Below are 19,961 nucleotides of genomic sequence, written 5' to 3'. Positions count from 1 at the left end.
AATGCAAAGCATTTCATGTTACAAATAATCTTCATAACTTGGCTGCTGAAATAGTGTCGATTTTTTTTTTCTCTCCTTCATCCATAAAATAAGCCTTACACATAAAATTATATCCTTTATGGCTGTTTTTATTGTGGCCAAGAGTCAAAGTTAAAAGTCATCATTGGTGACTGAGAAATACACACCACCCTGACAAGCTCCTTGGGCCTTCTATTATAAGGGTTCTAATCCCGTTGATAAGGGTGGAAAGTGAGAGCTCCTAATACTGACTTGCATGTATAAGAAAACAAGCAGAAGCTCTAAGGTAACCCCACAGCATGTACTCAAGTTTTTGGAAGGCTGCTTTAAGTAACACTTCCCAATTGTTTGAGTCATAGAGACATGAAACCTTCAGGAAGTTTACATGAAATGCACATTTCTATAACTATTCAAAATAGTTATAGAAATGCAGTCATAGAGGATAACTTATGATTCATTTTGCTTTTATGGTACCACAAATTGTTGTATTTTTCTAGCAGTCTTTTTAAATTATTTTTCATCTTAGCTAAAACTTAACTGCTAATACTGTCAGTCATCTTGTTTTGTAAGCATTGTTTACATGACCTCCAGATTCTTATTAAGGAAATTTAAATAATTAACTAAGGTAAAAAGAATGGAAAGTTCAAGTCTCAGAGTTTTTCTTTATTTTCCTTATCAAAACTAATGTGATGCAAATTAAAACATAGACACTGAAAAGTACATCTATTATATAATTGGGATCTTTCATTTGCCTAATTTTAAAAAATCAATTTCAATGACCAGCAGTTGGCATAATGGCTATGTTGCTGGACTCCCATGTAGTCAACTGTGGTTCGAGTCCCGGACCCAGTGGCTTAAACTCACGCCAGGCCCATGTGCGTACGTATGTGCCCAAGATCCCAAGAGTAGAATGGAGGAGAAGGAATTGCAGCGTGGCCATCCCCCCTGGGGGGTGGTTTCTCACTTTCTGTCTCTGTCTTTCTGGCGAGCACATGTGCCCTATAGCAAAAACCTCTCAAAAAAAAAAATGAATTTCAGCATTATTTTGAGTTTATAAGGTTGTTTTATTGAATCATATTCAAATATGGCTAGTATTAGTTCAGTTAGGCCTTTTCTGTTTATTCAATATAAATTGAATTTTCTTGTACTCCAGGCCCTTCGCTTGTTATTCTTTTCTTCATAACACTTATCACAGTTTTATTTGTTTATTTATTTTTGATTCTTTATGGAACTCGTTTCACCTCTACTGGTTTGTCAGTTCCAATGGAACAGGAAGCATATCTGTTTTATTTCTATGCCGCTAATGTTTAGCACCACACGCAGCATATAGTAAGTGTCCAATAAATGAAAAAGAGGCAGGCCAAGCTGTTCAACTCAATCATTTATAGTGAATTCAGAGCACATGTGCTACTCCTCATGTGGAAAGGCGTGACCAGTAATGGGAATTGGGCTCAGAGGATTGGTGCTAAGGCAAGCAGGAGGGTGAGGGGACTTACTTAAGATAGCCGAGAAGTGCACAATCTGGATGGTTAAACCTAAGTTAAAATCTGTTAAGTAAGGGCTAAGAGCAAAAGAATGGGGAGATACAAACAAAAACAGTCAAGTCCAAAGCATCCAGGAACAGAGCCAAGAAATGACGTGAAGAAAGCATAGGGCCCAATAAAAGTTGAGAGATACTGGCAAGTTTGGGGACAGGCCTGAAGATGTGCTCTGCTAACTCTGGACCTACCCTGGTCTGATTTCTGCAGTTCTTTGCCAACATTGTCTGGTACATTTAAATTTGCAGTTGTATTATACTCTCATTCATCATCTTCATGTCCAAGGGGGGGGGGGAATTCAACACACGTTACATTATTTATTTTAAAGCAATAATAACTTCAGTATTAAAGACAAAACTAATTTGGCTTCTCCCTTGAATGGACATGTGGGATGTCTCAACCTCAGATGGAGATTTTTTTTTTTTTTAGAATAGTTTATTTAATTTTATTTATTATTAAAGAGTGAGAGAAAGAGTGAGAAAGTAGGAAAGCAAGTCACCAGGTCTAGGACTTGAACTATGGTCGACCATGTAGTCAAACACCTTTACCACACCACCTACTGGCCCCTATTATTATTTTTTAATTTGATGTAGGGCATGTGCACTCACCAGAAAGAGAAGAGAGAGGGGGAAAGTGAGACAACAAGCTTCAGGCCCAGGACTTGAGCCACGGTCAGCCATCTGGGAGTCCAGCACCCAACCACTATGCCACCTACTGACCACTGGAGATGATTTTTTTTTTGAGAGATTTTTGCCATAGGGCGCGTGCGCTTGCCAGATAGACAGAGACACAGAGACAGAAAGTGAGAAATCACCCCCTGGGGGGGTGGCCACGCTGCAATCCCTTCTCCTCCATTCTCCTCTCGGGATCTTGGGCACACAAGCACACGTGCCCGGTGTGAGTTTTAAGCCACCGGGTATGGGACGTGAACCACAGTCGACTACATGGGAGTCTAGCGACATAGCCATTGTGCTAACTGCTGCTCCCGAGATGATTTTTAATCCCTTCAGCCTATAGAATTTTATCAAATCTTACTAAGTGGTGGGTCTTTCTCAAAAAAGTCTTCCTAAATAGTAGGTTTGACCTTTTGACAAGTTAAGTTAAAGTACTGAGGCATCAAGTTTTCCAAAGATTTCTGAAGCCTCCGGGGTCAGTAACATTTACAGGTAGCACCTAGTTGCAAAGCCCGTGTTGTGGAGTAATATATCACAACACTTGCCATGCATTTCAACACAAGGAGGAGCACGTGTGCTTTGAATTCACTATAAATGCTTGAGCTGAATATCTTGGCCTTGCTCTTTTCATTCATTCATTCAACATTTATTGAAGACTTCTTATCTGATAGATGTGGTACTAAGCATTAGGGAGCTAGGTGTAAACAAAAAGATATGCTTCTCCTCCATTGGAACTAAGTCAGTAGGGAGGAAACAAATTCTACATAGAATCACAAATAAATATATGATTAAAGCTTTGATAGGAGGGGCCAGCAGGTGGCATGGTGGTTAAGAGCGCTGGACTCCCACATGGCCACATGGTTTGAGTCCTGGGCCTGGCAGTTTGCTTTCTCACTTTTCCTCTGTCTCTCTCTCTCTCTCTCATTCTGTTTTTCTCTAGTCAAATTAAAATAAATAAACAAATGAATAAAAGTTAAATAAAAACCAATTAATTAAAAAAAATAAAAATTGCGATAGGTATTATGAAAAAAAGTAAAAAGCATAGGGCCTGGAGTACAAGATTTCATTTATATTGAATAAACAATAAAGTAGGAGCACTCCGAGGTGTCTCTGACCACATCATGAGAAATTCAGTTAGCAATAGAATTCTTAACCTTCTTGCACTCCTCAGTACTCCACTCTGTTCCTGTGTAAACATCTGGTTAATTTTAAATTTTCCTTTGGGTTACTAAATTTCTATTTATTATTCTATTCTACATCCACCTTTCATTTTTCTTCTGAAATGAACATTTATGGTAACTTAGAGTTGTCATTCCCTCATTTAGTATTTTCAGTCTGCTCCCTAATTTTATCATGTTCACATACAATCCATTATTCTGTCCACATACACTCTGTTATTCTGTCAAAGTTAATAATCTTGTTATAAATGCGTCTCTATCTTACATGTACATGATATTCATGACAGCATAAGAAGCATAATCAATTAAGTTTGTGTTATCTCATTGAATTTGTACTGCAAAATGACTTTTTTAGAAAGTCAGTGACTGGAAGAGACCAAAAATGGCGTAATGGTTACGTCATTGGACTCCCACGTAGGTGACCGTGGTCCTAGTCCTGGATCCGGCAGCTTAAAACTCACATTGGGTGAGGATACATGCATGTGTGCCCAAGATTTTGAGAGGAGAATGGAGGAGAAAGTATTGCAGGGTGGTCATCCCCCCGAGGGGGTAATTTCTTACTTTCTGTCTCTCTGGCAAGCACACATGCCCTATAGCAAAAGCCTCTCTTCCAAAACAAAAAAAAAGGAAACTCAGTAAATGGTATTTTGTCCTGAAATACTTTCTTTTTTATTTTAATATAGTCTGTCTATGGTTTACAAAATGATATCAGAAGTCACAGTCCTACCCACACACCTACACCAGATACTAAACCTCCAACAGAAGATGAGTTACACCAACAGGTAAGTCGGCCTATAGGATGACCTGTTAATGATGTTCAGAGTAGCAGCTCTGAGAACCATAATAGTACTTACAGTGTGTATTTGGAAAGGTTTTTTTTTTTAATTTGGTCAACTGTTTCATGTAGAATATTTGAAGCTAAAAGGTAACAATATTGGCTAATTTTAATGTGTTGAACTTGAAAATGTATCAACACATGGCAGTGGTTTTTCAGACTTTTCACTCTCATTTCTCTAAGTCCTTTTCCTTCTAATTGATTTTTTAAAAATCACAGACACTGATTTATAGGTGACTCCATTAACAATAGTTATTTTGTACTCCAGGACTCTGTCTTAAAGGATGCTTGTTTTGACAGAACAGATTTCTCTAAACCTCTTGAACGTTTCCCTTAGTACCACTGGTAATGGTCATGGTAGCTTTATACCACTTCTTCTTACATCAGTCGATTAATAGTTTGGGCTCCCAGTAATATTTCAAAGAACACTCTAGATTCTCGTATGTCAAATAATTGTTGAATCTGTCAATTGTTTTGACAAATGGAGCTTTTTCTTCCTTTGACTCTTTTTTCTCTAATATTTTATTATAATGTGCTTCACTGATAGTTTAATATATACTATTCTAGTATATGTATAATCACCATAAAGGAAATGTAATTCAGAGTTTAAAATTAAAAAGTTTTCCATGTGTGATTATATCTGCATGAGCATTTGTCATGCATTGCTGAGAAAAATTATTCTCAAAACACATTATTAATGATTTCATAGTATATTAGGAGGTAGGATTTATTTTGAAATTATAGTAACAAATAACAAATCCATTTATTTTCCTGAGTTAAGTATTTGAGGAGAAGTGTGGCTTGGGATTTATTAGTTATTTGCCATGAATAAATGCTTACAATCTCCATAACATTTCTTTAAAAACAAAAAAACTTACATTTTCTTAAAGTAAGCAAAATATTCAAACCCATTTCTGTTCTAAAAAGGTATGTTTGCAACATTTTTGTTAACTTCTTCAGAGCAACATTTTTGTTAACTTCTTCAGAGCTCTCCCTTTAATTTTTTTGACCAACTTTGACATTTTATTGACTGAGAATCTATTCTCATTCAGAATTCCCTAGTGTATCAGAATTAGAGCTGAAAATTGTGAGAATGTCATTACCTATGTAACTACTCTAATCTTCTTTTCAGATAAAATATTGGCAAATACAGTTAGATAGACATCGGTTAAAAATGTCAAAAGTTGCTGATAGGTGAGTATTTCAGATGTCCATACACATTTTTAAAAGGTTTTTATGGCAATTAAATGTGTTAAAAGAAGTAAGAGAAATGTTGGGAAGGAATCTGGGATAAATAACTGGAATCCTATAAAAATGTTAATCTGTTTTCCCTTTTACCCGATGAAAACTTTCAGCAAACTCTTTTTTTTTATTATACTTTAAATGACACAATGGTCATTATTGTCTCAAATGGCTAGAAGTTCATTGTTCTGCAACAAAGAATAAGCTACAGAGGATAGTTCTCAGGAGTTGAGTTTTTTCACTCCTGGTGGAAGACTGGCAATTTAAAACCTCTCTGTAAGTTGATTTTAACATGCACAATCTACTTTGTTATCCTGTGACTTCAGAATTTGGATGGAACTCAAATGTTAAACACTTTTTTTAATTTAAAATTGTTCATATCCATAGGTTTCACTTGGGGATATTGCTAAATCCGGTCTCTCCAGCTTATTTCCCTACTTCTTAAAAACAAATAAACAAAATACAGATTTTTTTAAAAAAAATTATTGTCAGGGCCATTAGGAGGAGAAGGGGTTAAGGCACTTGACTCCTGCATGGGCGACTACAGTTTGAGCCCCAGACTTGGTGACTTGAAACTCATATTCGGTCCATGTGTGTGCCCAAAATCTTGAAAGAAGACTGGAAAAGAAGGGATTTCAGCATGGCCATCCCCGCCAGGAATTTATTTCTCACTTTCTGTCTCTCTGTCTCTACAGTGAGCCCACACACCCTACAGCAAAATTCACACACACACACACACACACACACTTACAGCAAAATTCACACACACACACACACAAAAGGAATTAAAGAATATGAATTATTGTCAGTGTGTTCCCCTTTTACCTAATTCCTATAAATACTTTTGACAAAAAAGTCCCTATATCCCCTTCTCCAAGTTCACCAAAATCAGGTTGGCCGTGTGTGTTAACAAAGGCTTGGAACATACCCTTAGTACTACCCAACACACGCTGATTTCTTCCATATTGCATCATTGCAATGGAGAGATGTGGACTTACATGACTTGAGCATGGAGAAGGATGGAATTCACAGCCACATTGAAGCACAGCAATTGCTTCATGTAAATTACTGAAATGTAAAAGCTGCTATTGGATTTCATTCTAATAAGCAAGTAAGGATTCCTTAACCAGAATTTTTTTTTTTTCTTTGCTATCGGGTGTGTGCAGTTGCCAGGGAGAGACAGAGAAAAGGAAAACAGAAAATCACACTCCAGACCCCTCCCCGCCAGGACTGATGGCCACATCACAATCCCTTCTCCTCCATTCTCCTCTTGGGATTTTGGGCACCCACACACACACACTCCCAGCATGATTTTCAAGCTGCTGGGTTTGGGACTGGGATGATGGTCAGCCCTGTGGGAATCAAGCATTTTAACCACTGCCACCTGCTGGCCCTTGGCCAGACATTTTTATATCACATCTCTTACTTTAAACTGGGTGTAACCTCAGCCAGAAAACTAAGGATGGTGGAAATGTTTTTTTCTCCCTAGTCTTCTAAGTTACACGGAGCAGTATTTAGAATACGACCCGTTTCTTGTGCCACCTGACCCTTCTAATCCATGGCTATCTGATGATACCACTTTCTGGGAACTTGAAGCAAGGTAGGTGACATGCTTTTCTGCCTCCCGAATATGTCATTTTATTTCAGGGTCTTAGTAAAGTCCTATAATGGGTTAGTTCAACATGTCTACATTGGTCCATTATTTATCATTCTTTTTCAAGATAATGACTTTTGAGTCTTAAACATTTGCACTAAGATTTGCATAACTGGAAGTATTGGGACAAAATTAGAGGTGCCATCAGTTCTTCACATTTAGCTTCCTTAAAGATCCACATAGCCATAAAATGCCCATGTATTCCAGCAAAAGTAAATGTTTAATCCATACATATTTAAGCCCACTGCATGTATGCCTTTTAAAATTCAGTTTTACACATATTTACCATAAGCACTCTCACAGAAACTTACAAGAGACTGGCTTTTTGAGGATACTGAAAGATACTGCCTAGTTTTTGTCATAAGCTATATAGGAGAAAAATTATGTCATCAATCTTGGCAGAGTCATAAATAGGTCATTGTCTATCACTTCACAAAGGATGGTGCTCTTTAGCACTTACCTAGATTCTACTTATGGACGTATTTTATATCAGCCATGGATCATAAACACTTGACGTGTCCAGAAGTCTTCAGTCACAAGTTACAGATTTTATAAATGAGGGAGCCAGCACACCAAAAAAGTTATTGGCCAGCATTTAAAACGTATTTCATCGAGAGCAGAGTAATACACCTAGTACTAGGCCTTTTGGTTACCAGTGCATTTTTCCCAGTTCAGCCTACCACCAGGAGACTGTACGCATAGTAGTTAAGAAAGGAGCACTCGGATCAGAATGTCTGAACCTTTGTCCCTTATTTCTTCTCTCCCATTGGCAAGTTACAACTCTTTCTGCCTCTGTTTCCTCATCTATAAAATAAGAAGGATCATAGTACCAATCTCATGAAGTTGCTCAAAAAACTAAAAGAGACAATTCATGTAAAGCATTTAATACCGAATGCTTAATAAATGTTAGACTTGATTATTAATAACAATACCTAACTTTTGCTTTACTGCGATGTCATGTGGAGCCATGAATCAGATACATGGGGTTTTTTTTTTTCTCAAGTTAAAGATGAGAACTTTAAGGCATACATGATTTTCAAGGGAAATATAATAACAGAAAATAAGAATTAGAATAAAGGGAATATATTTGACTTTATTTTATCTTCTATAGCAAAGAACCAAGTCAACAGAGGGTAAAACGATGGGGTTTTGGCATGGATGAGGCCTTGAAAGACCCAGTTGGAAGAGAACAGTTTCTTAAATTTCTAGAGTCAGAATTCAGCTCGGAAAACTTAAGGTAAGGTACACTGTTTGCATCATATACTATAAGCCAGAGAGCTTCTATCTCTAATGTATCTAGTTATTTTCCATTGAATAGACCAAATACTATCCCACTAATGTCATGATAATGTTAGGAATCCATAGAATTGCTGCCACCTAATGGAGGATAAGAGGTAACCACAGCAAGGCTATGTAATAATATCAATTCTTTATTTCTTTTCATATTATCTCTAATTTTTTTCCTTAAACTTTTGCCATAGAGTGTGTGTGCGCACTGGAGAAAGACAAACAGTGAGAGTGGAAGGAAGTATAGTCACGCCACAATTCCCTCTCATCCTGGGATTTGGAGCGCACACACATATGCCCAACATGATTTTCAAGCCACCACATCCGGAACTTGAACCATGGTTAGCCATGTGGGAGTACAACGCCTTAACCACTACCCACTACGCCACCTGCTGGCCCCATTGTCTCTAAATCTTTTAGCTATATAAATTTAATGCTTTTAAAGTGAACTCCACAAAAAAGTACAAGACTTAGGTCAATATTTGGCAAAGTAGAGAATGGCTAATATAATGGTTGGCCTCTGTCTGTCACTCTTCAACAGACAGAAAAGTGACTGGGCACCTAGGTAACCAAGTCACTGGGGACAAAGCTATGAGGGCAGCGCATTTACTTTCCATGTACAGGCACAACAACGGGGCAGCTGAGTGCCACAGAACACCTAACTGCTAGTGCCACAGGCTACTCTCTGACCATCTGCTGTAAAGGTCATCCTTACATGTGTTTAAAATTGTTCATCTTGAGGGACACCTGGAAATTACATTTTAAAATGTGAGACATGAAAACAGATTTTGATAGCTCTATTTGAGATCACTGTCGTGAGTGGTAACTTTCCACTGCATGAAACTGTTTTTCTATGAGCTCTTTCATTCATTATGCTTTGGAAATATGATATGCTATTTTTACTTTTTCATTACTTATGTGGCCCTGTGAAATTCATTTACAGAAAAGACTCAACATTTATTTTCACTGGAACTAAGCAGCAATAGGCATTGTCACCTTCTTTTCAGGAGATTTAATGAGTACCATAAACACGCACCATTCAAAATATGCAGGACATTGACAGCAGTCTTGTGAATGAAGCAGGATGGCCATGGACAGAGCCTGGAGGGTTTCAGTTCTGTTGTGGATGGCTGAGATGCATCTTGTTGGCTGGTTTTCTTTCAAATTTATGGATGCCCATCCCTGACTCGGCTTTTCCAAGATTTACTGAGGATCTTAGTTGCTATGGATTTTTTATTGGGCCTACTTAATGATATTTTCTATATTGAGATCACATCATCAATGTATGTTCTCATACAGATAAGAAAACAGATCGCAGCATAAAATTATGGGCACTTAGGAGAAATCCAGAAGGATGCCTAAGTAAAGTCCGTCATCAGCAGAAGCATATTAAGGAAAATGAAAATGACTTCTAGGCTGAGAAACTGACTAATGAGGAGATAAGCAGATCTATCCCCACCTCCAAAAAAGAAGAGGAAAGGGAAGAAGAAGAAAGAGGCTTTTAGAGCAATGAGAATAGCATATGCATATTCTTTCATGCAGGAATTGAATCACCACTAATTCTCTAATTCTTTAGTTCAATCAAGCCTTATCTTGGTTAATTCTATACCATACTAGTCTCTCTGCTAAATAATTATATATAAAAAATACTGAGTATTTATTTATATATATATATATATACCATAAGCACTCTCACAGAAACTTACAAGAGACTGGCTTTTTGAGGATACTGAAAGATACTGCCTAGTTTTTGTCATAAGCTATATAGGAGAAAAATTATGTCATCAATCTTGGCAGAGTCATAAATAGGTCATTGTCTATCACTTCACAAAGAAAGGATGGTGCTCTTTAGCACTTACCTAGATTCTACTTATGGACTGTATTTTATATCAGCCACGGATCATAAACACTTGACGTGTCCAGAAGTTTTCAGTCACAAGTTACAGATTTTATAAATGAGGGAGCCAGCACACAAAAAAAGTTATTGGCCAGCATTTAAAACATATTTCATCGAGAGCAGAGTAATACACCTAGTACTGGGCCTTTTGGTTACCAGTGCGTTTTTCCCAGTTCAGCCTACCACCAGGAGACTGTACGCATAGTAGTTAAGAAAGGAGCACTCGGATCAGAATGTCTGAACCTTTGTCCCTTATTTCTTCTCTCCCATTGGCAAGTTACAACTCTTTCTGCCTCTGTTTCCTCATCTATAAAATAAGAAGAATCATAGTACCAATCTCATGAAGTTGCTCAAAAAACTAAAAGAGACAATTCATGTAAAGCATTTAATACCGAATGCTTAATAAATGTTAGACTTGATTATTAATAACAATACCTAACTTTTGCTTTACTGCGATGTCATGTGGAGCCATGAATCAGATACATGGGGTTTTTTTTTTTCTCAAGTTAAAGATGAGAACTTTAAGGCATACATGATTTTCAAGGGAAATATAATAACAGAAAATAAGAATTAGAATAAAGGGAATATATTTGACTTTATTTTATCTTCTATAGCAAAGAACCAAGTCAACAGAGGGTAAAACGATGGGGTTTTGGCATGGATGAGGCCTTGAAAGACCCAGTTGGAAGAGAACAGTTTCTTAAATTTCTAGAGTCAGAATTCAGCTCGGAAAACTTAAGGTAAGGTACACTGTTTGCATCATATACTATAAGCCAGAGAGCTTCTATCTCTAATGTATCTAGTTATTTTCCATTGAATAGACCAAATACTATCCCACTAATGTCATGATAATGTTAGGAATCCATAGAATTGCTGCCACCTAATGGAGGATAAGAGGTAACCACAGCAAGGCTATGTAATAATATCAATTCTTTATTTCTTTTCACATTATCTCTAATTTTTTTCCTTAAATTTTTGCCATAGAGTGTGTGTGCGCACTGGAGAAAGACAAACAGTGAGAGTGGAAGGAAGTATAGTCACGCCACAATTCCCTCTCATCCTGGGATTTGGGGCGCACACACATATGCCCAACATGATTTTCAAGCCACCACATCCGGAACTTGAACCATGGTTAGCCATGTGGGAGTACAACGCCTTAACCACTACCCACTACGCCACCTGCTGGCCCCATTGTCTCTAAATCTTTTAGCTATATAAATTTAATGCTTTTAAAGTGAACTCCACAAAAAAAGTACAAGACTTAGGTCAATATTTGGCAAAGTAGAGAATGGCTAATATAATGGTTGGCCTCTGTCTGTCACTCTTCAACAGACAGAAAAGTGACTGGGCACCTAGGTAACCAAGTCACTGGGGACAAAGCTATGAGGGCAGCGCATTTACTTTCCATGTACAGGCACAACAACGGGGCAGCTGAGTGCCACAGAACACCTAACTGCTAGTGCCACAGGCTACTCTCTGACCATCTGCTGTAAAGGTCATCCTTACATGTGTTTAAAATTGTTCATCTTGAGGGACACCTGGAAATTACATTTTAAAATGTGAGACATGAAAACAGATTTTGATAGCTCTATTTGAGATCACTGTCGTGAGTGGTAACTTTCCACTGCATGAAACTGTTTTTCTATGAGCTCTTTCATTCATTATGCTTTGGAAATATGATATGCTATTTTTACTTTTTCATTACTTATGTGGCCCTGTGAAATTCATTTACAGAAAAGACTCAACATTTATTTTCACTGGAACTAAGCAGCAATAGGCATTGTCACCTTCTTTTCAGGAGATTTAATGAGTACCATAAACACGCACCATTCAAAATATGCAGGACATTGACAGCAGTCTTGTGAATGAAGCAGGATGGCCATGGACAGAGCCTGGAGGGTTTCAGTTCTGTTGTGGATGGCTGAGATGCATCTTGTTGGCTGGTTTTCTTTCAAATTTATGGATGCCCATCCCTGACTCGGCTTTTCCAAGATTTACTGAGGATCTTAGTTGCTATGGATTTTTTATTGGGCCTACTTAATGATATTTTCTATATTGAGATCACATCATCAATGTATGTTCTCATACAGATAAGAAAACAGATCGCAGCATAAAATTATGGGCACTTAGGAGAAATCCAGAAGGATGCCTAAGTAAAGTCCGTCATCAGCAGAAGCATATTAAGGAAAATGAAAATGACTTCTAGGCTGAGAAACTGACTAATGAGGAGATAAGCAGATCTATCCCCACCTCCAAAAAAGAAGAGGAAAGGGAAGAAGAAGAAAGAGGCTTTTAGAGCAATGAGAATAGCATATGCATATTCTTTCATGCAGGAATTGAATCACCACTAATTCTCTAATTCTTTAGTTCAATCAAGCCTTATCTTGGTTAATTCTATACCATACTAGTCTCTCTGCTAAATAATTATATATAAAAAATACTGAGTATTTATTTATATATATATATATATATATATTTACACACACACACACACACTCTATTTGAGTATTTATTATAAGCTATCATATTTTTCCTTAAAAATAAAAATAGATAGATAAATGATACAAATGTATAAATGTTATAAATGTAAAAATGATAAAAGATACAAATGCAATTGTAATTCTTGAACACCTACCACATCACCATATATTTTTACCAATCACTTCTATAAACACTTTGTCATATTTTGTATTCATTATTCCTGATTAACAAACGTCTAATCCTCACAACAAACATGAAATGTAAATATTATTGCCTCATTTTACAGATAAGCAAAACATACCTGAGATTCAATACTTTTTACAAAGCCTTCTTGGTTTTCAGTAAGCCAGCCACTGTACGCAGTCCACTTCCAATAAGCCACGCTACTGTCCACTGCTTCCAAAATGTGAGCCCACTCTACTTCCGCTAGGTATCTAATATGTCACACAATGAAAGAGAAAAAATGGTCAGTCGGCAGGGCTGGGAATTACAGTTACAGAACTCTCAGTGTGTCTTGTCTTAGCAGTAGCCCTCTAAGGGCTTGCTGTTTATGGGAACCAGTCGTATGAGTAGTTTCTTCAAATATTATCCATAGAACAGGAAAAAAGTCAATAAACAGTGCTTATCAATAATTACTTATACTTAAAGTACACCCTCTGTTCTCCATTGATATATTCTTGCTTTTCCCTTTTTCAAAGCACCTAACCTAGAGCAAGCATAGAGTAAACAGACTAATACCATGAGTTTTATCACTGAATTCCTGAAAATATGCCAGGCACTCTGTGGGGCCCTTACATAACTGGTATCACTTAATCCAGTGGAAGAATTCTCATCCTATTTTACTAATGAGGGAACTGAGACTCAAAGACATTTAGATGCTTCTCCAGATTCCACGCATTAGTGAATACAGAGGATGAGATCTTTATCCTTTTCATTCCTTCAAATTATTGCAATGATTACTATCATAACAGAGATGAAAAGGCCATGAGGCCATGAGGCCATGAGGGAGACTGTGAGGAAGTGGTTGTGAGCACATCTGCTTCAGAGTTTCTGGGGACAAACCCCAGCTTTGACACTAATATGGGGTCATCTTACATAAGCCACTTAATCTTTGTCTCCTTCATTTCCCCTTTCTTCCTGAAAGTAATGATGACAGTTTAAATGGGGGAAATAATGACACCTTTTCTGTTATTTCCCCCATTTAAATGATCATCAGAGTTTCTGTAGAAATTAAATGCATTCATATAGGTAAATTGCTTAGAGAAGTACCTGCACTTGCTTATCAGTGAAGGTGATATAATTAGTTTTTCACCCTTTTGGTATTTTGTCCTTATTTTCAAATTCCTTTCAGGTGCCACTGCAATGATGCTAGCTGTCCTAGACCCCCCTTTTCCAATGCAGAGCTTGCCCCAGCAGAGGAGGTGTTTCCTGCTCCACATTCCCAGAGAGTCTAGTTTGTTCTCTTCCTAAAGAGCCTCTCATATGCTTCCTGGTATTATTGCCAGTTCAATGGTGAATCTTTATCTCTACTGGTTATTTATTTAAAGTTGAGGACTCTCTTATTTTTTGAGAAAGAGATCTTTTGCTACAGGGAATGTGCACTTGCTGGAAAGACATAAAGACAAAGAGATAAAAAATGAGAAATCACCCCCACTCCAGGGAGGGAAGGTCATTCCACAATACCTCCTCCCTTATTCTCCTCTCAGAATTCTGGGCATGGCACACACACACGTGCCTGGCATGAGTTTTAGGCCACCGGGTCTGGGACTCAAACTGTGGTCAGCTACTTGGAAGTCCAGTGATGTAACTGTTACACCATCTGCTGGGATGAATTTGAATGAGCATTAATTACACTACTCGCGTTCCCTCAGGTTGCACATGGCATTTCTGTTAGAGTGCACAGTGTCTAAATCTGTGGGTTAGGAGGAAATGATCTTGAGTGTTTCTTCCTGAAAGTAATGATGATGGTTTCATATTTAAGGCACTGTCAACTTTGATTATACGTGGTATACATATCTATAGTAAATCAAAATCTGTAAGTGGAAACTGGATAATCACTAGACTAAGTAGCATCTGCTCTTCTAATTCTAGCTCGAGTATTTTATTACTGATTTCTGATCTTCAGTTAATACCCAAGTTAAAACTTACTTTTGTAGTCTCCACATCTCCTGGTGCCTCTCTTAAGCTTCTGTAGCCAGTAGTTTCCTCATCTCTATGGTCATCTTCTTCATTTTATCATCACATCTACCTTTAGAGCAATAATAGTGCCTCTTAAGGATTTATCTTTTCAACATTATTCCTAGATCTAAACAAAAAAAAGTAACCAAGAGCAAATTTTATTTATTCATTATTTTATTTTTATTTAATTTTATTTATATTTCTGCCATAGGGCATGTGTGCTAGCTAGAGAGAGACAGAGATAAAGAGAAAAGGAAAGTGAGAAATCACCCCATGGAGTGGTGGGGGAGACAGCCACACTGCAAATCCTTCTCCTCCATTTTCCTCTAGAGATTTTGAGCACATGTGCACGTGTGCCCTGCATGTTTTTCAAGAGCAAAATTTGAAGAAATAAAGTTCATTAATAACATGTGGCCTCTTCTCACTAGACTTTGCTGTTTATTATTATCAATCAAAACATTCTCAAGTATTCTTTGAGGTAGATGTGCACATATTCAGAAGAAGTGAGTGTATATTTTTCTATTGCTTCTCAGTTGCTATGATGTGTCCGCGAATTTAAGCCTCTCAAATAATTGCATGTGAAAGCTTGATGCCTTTGTCAGTCCATAGCTCTTTCAATTGAATAGCTTAAAATTAGTTAATTGTCCTGATTTTTCAGCGGGGTCATTTTCTGATCCTGTGTCCAGACCTCCTTTAACTCCAGTAAAGCTTTGAAGTGATTCCCATATAGGGTAGAGCAGAAAACCTCCTTACTAAACCTCAGTTCTCAAATGAAAAAGAGCCAAAGGGCAGAGTAGAATGTGCTATGTCCCAGCTGAACACTGTCGCACATTAATTCCCTTCCTTCTCCACCTACTTACAAACAAAATTCTTTAGCCATCTAAGTGTGAAAAATTGAGCTGGTGTAGGGTCAGGGCTTTGGCAGATCTACTTTTAACAACTACACCGAAAAGGGATAGTCCTGAATATTTCCCGCCAACAAATTTTATACCTTTGAGTATAACTCGTGGGAGAAAAGTCAGTGTATGCCCGATATTAGAAGCCCTCAGAGAAACTGAATCTGTTAGTCTGCATCATGATCAACTGTACGCTCAGTCGGTAGTACAAGGAGTTTCCCGGAACCAGCAGTTAGCGTAATGGCTATGTTGCTGGACTCCCACGTAGTTGACCGCGGTTCAAGTCCCAGACCCGGTGGCTTAAAACTCATGTTGGGCTCGTGTGCGTACGTGCTCAAGATCCCGAGAGGAGAATGGAAGAGAAGGGATTGCGGTGTGACCATCCCCTCTGGGGGGTGATTTCTCGCTTTCTGTCTCTATGTCTTTCTCTGTCTGTCTGGCAAGTGCACGCGCCCTATAGCAAAAAACCTCTCCAAAAAAAAAAAAAAAGAAGTTTGTGATTATGAGCCATCAGATTAAACACTTGCTGTCACGTTTTGCACAGATTCTGGCTAGCTGTGGAGGACCTGAAGAAGAGGCCTATGAGAGAAGTGCCCTCGCGAGTTCAGGAAATATGGCAAGAATTTCTGGCTCCTGGAGCCCCCAGTGCCATTAACTTGGATTCTAAGAGTTATGACAAAACCACCCAGAATGTGAAGGAACCAGGACGATACACATTTGAAGATGCTCAGGTGGGTAAACGGCAGAGCCTCGCATCACAGCTGTGCTCTGGAGTTGAGACTTTAGATACTTTGATTTTATTTTCATATAATCAGCAGTTATTTCTAATACTATTTTCAATTTAGGGGACTAGGTAAAATAATGCTAGCTGATCTAGAAAAGAACAAGGTTGTTTTAAAATAAATCGTTTTTGTAAAGCCTGGGAATTTTTCTAAATTTAATTAGTTTATTTAAGAACTTTGTAAAGGGGAATATTTAAAAACTTTTCCTTCATTATCTACTGTTTGTCACGCAATGTGAGTAAACATGATCTAATGATGACCCTAACTCAGTGACACGCATTTAACATTGTTTTTATTTTTAATTTTGCCAGATGGCTGGTGCACTCCTGAGAGAGAGAGAGAGAAGTCAGAGAAGTGAGATTGATCACGCCCACAGTCCCTTCTCCATTTCTCCCTGCTTTGGGGATTTCGGGCGTTCATGCACAGGCATGTAGGTGTTTTCCAAACCTTTGCGTCTAGGACTTAAACCACGCAGTTTCATGTGAGATCCAGCTGCCTTAACCATCATGCAACCAGCTGGTCCACATTTTAAGTCTTTAAAGCATCTTCAATATGGAGATCCTAATATTCCAACATCAATTAGTTATTCAACATTACAAATCATCAGAACTGGATTTGCTTAAAGATATGTCCAATGCAAACAGTTTTGTCTCAGGGAAAAAAAAATGGAATAGAAGATTCAGGCATCCATTAATTTTTCAAGTTAAATTTTAGTCTATGGAAGGAAAATAAGGAAATTCATTTTAACACTCTAAGATCATTTGAATTTCTACTTTCAGAAATACTGTTGTTCAAGAAGTAAAACAAACTTGTAATGAGGGGATATTATTCTGTAATGATGTGTTAAAGTCAGCTTTTATTTATTTTTTTAAAGAATGATTTAACTTTATTTTATTTGCTTATTTATTTTAATTTGGGGAGAAAGATAGAGAGAGACAGACAGAGAGAGAGAGAGAGAAAGTGAGAAAGCAAGCCACAAGGTCCAGGACTCGAACTGTGGTTGCCCATGTTGGAATCCAGCGCCCTTAACCACTATGGCACCTGCCAGCCCTTAAAGTCAGCTTTTAAATCAGAACTGTATATATACTTCATAATTTTTAAATCTCCTTTAAGAGAATATTAACAATAGAAAGCATCTTGTCTTGCATAACACATTACTAAATAAAATGTAGGAGATAAAGAATGAGACACAGGGCCAGCAGGTGGTGTGGTGGTTAAGGTGCTGGACTCGCACATGGCCGGAAGTGGTTCAAGTTCTGGACCTGGACACTTGCTTTCTCTCTCCCTCTGTTTGTCTGTCTGGTGAGTGTACATGCCCTGTAGCAAATTAAAAAATAATAATGATGATAAATAAAATTGAATAAATAATTCTTTTTTAAAAAATGCGATACACAAATGTCCTTTATTTCTACTCTCAGTAGAAGTTAGATTTTTCCACGACTTTGTTTTAAAGAGAGGACCACTGTGTAGAAAACTCACATGAGTTATCACAGGTAACATTCCCTGAGGCAAAGCCATGGTCCGGGTACAAGTACTCGCATTCTGCCAGGATGAAAACTCTGGCCCTCCTGCTCCCTTCTCTTCTGATTTATCTTTCTTTTTTCTCAAGATAAAAATGTCAAGCACTTTTCTAGAGCCAGCAATGTGTAAAAATGTTTGGAATGCCCTTCTGAAATCTTAGAAAGAACCTGTCTCTGTTATCCATGTCACCGAAAAATATTCTTACTTAATATTCTTCTCAACAAAATGAGAAGAAATATTTTTTCTACAGAAAATATTGCTCTCAATTTTAGGCTTATTTTTTAACTAAGTCCAGATAATTCACTCCAAGTTGTTGTGGGTTTTTTAAAAATCTGATTCTTCAAAGATACAATAATAGAACATCCTGCCATTGTTTGAGAAGAAATGCAATGAAATGATTAAGAGAGCAGATTCTGGAGCTAAATCATCCAGGTTCTGATCTGGGCTTTGCTCTGTGACCTCTTGCATGCTTGACTTCACCATGCCTCAGTTTCTTCGTATGTAAAATGGACATAATAACGGTTACCAACCTCAGTCGAGTTTCCTGAGGATTACGCTAACTCTTACAGGCAAACGCTCAGCAGTGTCTCAGGCACAGTCTCACAAGTATTTGAGCTCTACTTAACAGAGCATGCCCTCTGCTCTGTTAAGCACAGATCACTTCTTTAGTCCTCCCAACAATGGTATTTTATAGCTATAAAAATTATAGGTTAGAGAAATAAATTAGTCTAAATTTACACTAAGTGGTATTGAGCAAAATACAATCTGGATCTCAAAATGCTTAAATACAAAACCAGACATTGCTCCACTTTTCAAATTCTGACACAGTTCCAAATTTATCATATTCTTGCAAATCAGTCTTAGGCTAGATCTTGCTACTTAATATACTGAATGTCTATAAATGGGTTCACAGTAACTTTGAATTATGGCTGGCGTGTTTAAAAACAGAGAAACAAAATCGTTTCTTAAAATATATTTTATCTCCAAATAATAAAAGATTGAAACATTCAGGATATTCTCAAATAATTCAGAACTCTGCATCTCATTGATATCTCACTGGGTTAGGAAGACCAAGGAGCACTGAAGCTCCCATGTGAGTTGTTTTGGACCATAGCGGAATCCCCCTAGGTTGGGTGAAGGCCAAATTGGATGAACACCTTTTCTTTTCTTTGCCTGACTTCTTTATCTATTAACATTCATCACCAAAATGTAACATTGCAGACTTCTTGGAGGTGAATAAATAAATATATACCTAATTTGTCACTGAATGAGCAAAAAAAAAAAAATGTACACAAATTAAGAGACCTAACAATTAAATATCACAAAATTTCAGGACTAGCAATTGGCATAATGGCTATGTCACTGGACTCCCATGGAGTTGACCACGGTTTTGAGTCCTGGACCTGACTTAAACTCATGCCAGGCACATGTGCATGCATGCCCAAGATCCCGAGAGGAGAATGGAGAAGAAGGGATTGTGGCATGGCCATCCCCCTGTGGGGTGATTTCTCACTCTCTATCTCTCTTTCTGGCAAGCACACGCACAAAACAAAACAAAACAAAAATAAATATCACAAAGTTTCATTTTTGACTTGTGTTCTGCTCCAAAGTGGATGCTGATTACAATTTTCCATATAATTTGTACCAAAGAAATGATTCATCTGGGCAATCTACAACCTCCCAATAAATGTAAGTTCCCAAAATGATTACTCTTTTTTGACTTCATGTCATCTCCATTTGGCCTAGAGTAGCTTGCTTTTTTTTTTTTTTTTTTTTTTAA

General features: G+C 37.6%; 1 protein-coding gene across 1 annotated transcript in view; it reads left to right on the top strand.

The window, feature by feature from the left end:
• RGS7 (regulator of G protein signaling 7) overlaps positions 1–19,961 on the top strand; it is a 620,681-nt gene that overhangs the window by 530,971 nt on the left and 69,749 nt on the right. The window contains 5 exon segments of the mRNA XM_027768057.1: positions 4,092–4,190; positions 5,376–5,437; positions 6,975–7,085; positions 8,251–8,376; positions 16,423–16,609. Of these exon segments, the coding sequence (XP_027623858.1) occupies positions 4,092–4,190; positions 5,376–5,437; positions 6,975–7,085; positions 8,251–8,376; positions 16,423–16,609 (585 nt within the window).

The sequence above is a fragment of the Tupaia chinensis genome, unplaced genomic scaffold, assembly GCF_000334495.1.
Source record: "Tupaia chinensis unplaced genomic scaffold, TupChi_1.0 Scaffold000074_1, whole genome shotgun sequence".
Taxonomy (NCBI): domain Eukaryota; kingdom Metazoa; phylum Chordata; class Mammalia; order Scandentia; family Tupaiidae; genus Tupaia; species Tupaia belangeri.
The sequence above is the reverse complement of the archived record's forward strand: the minus strand, read 5'-3'. Positions and strand labels throughout refer to the sequence as shown.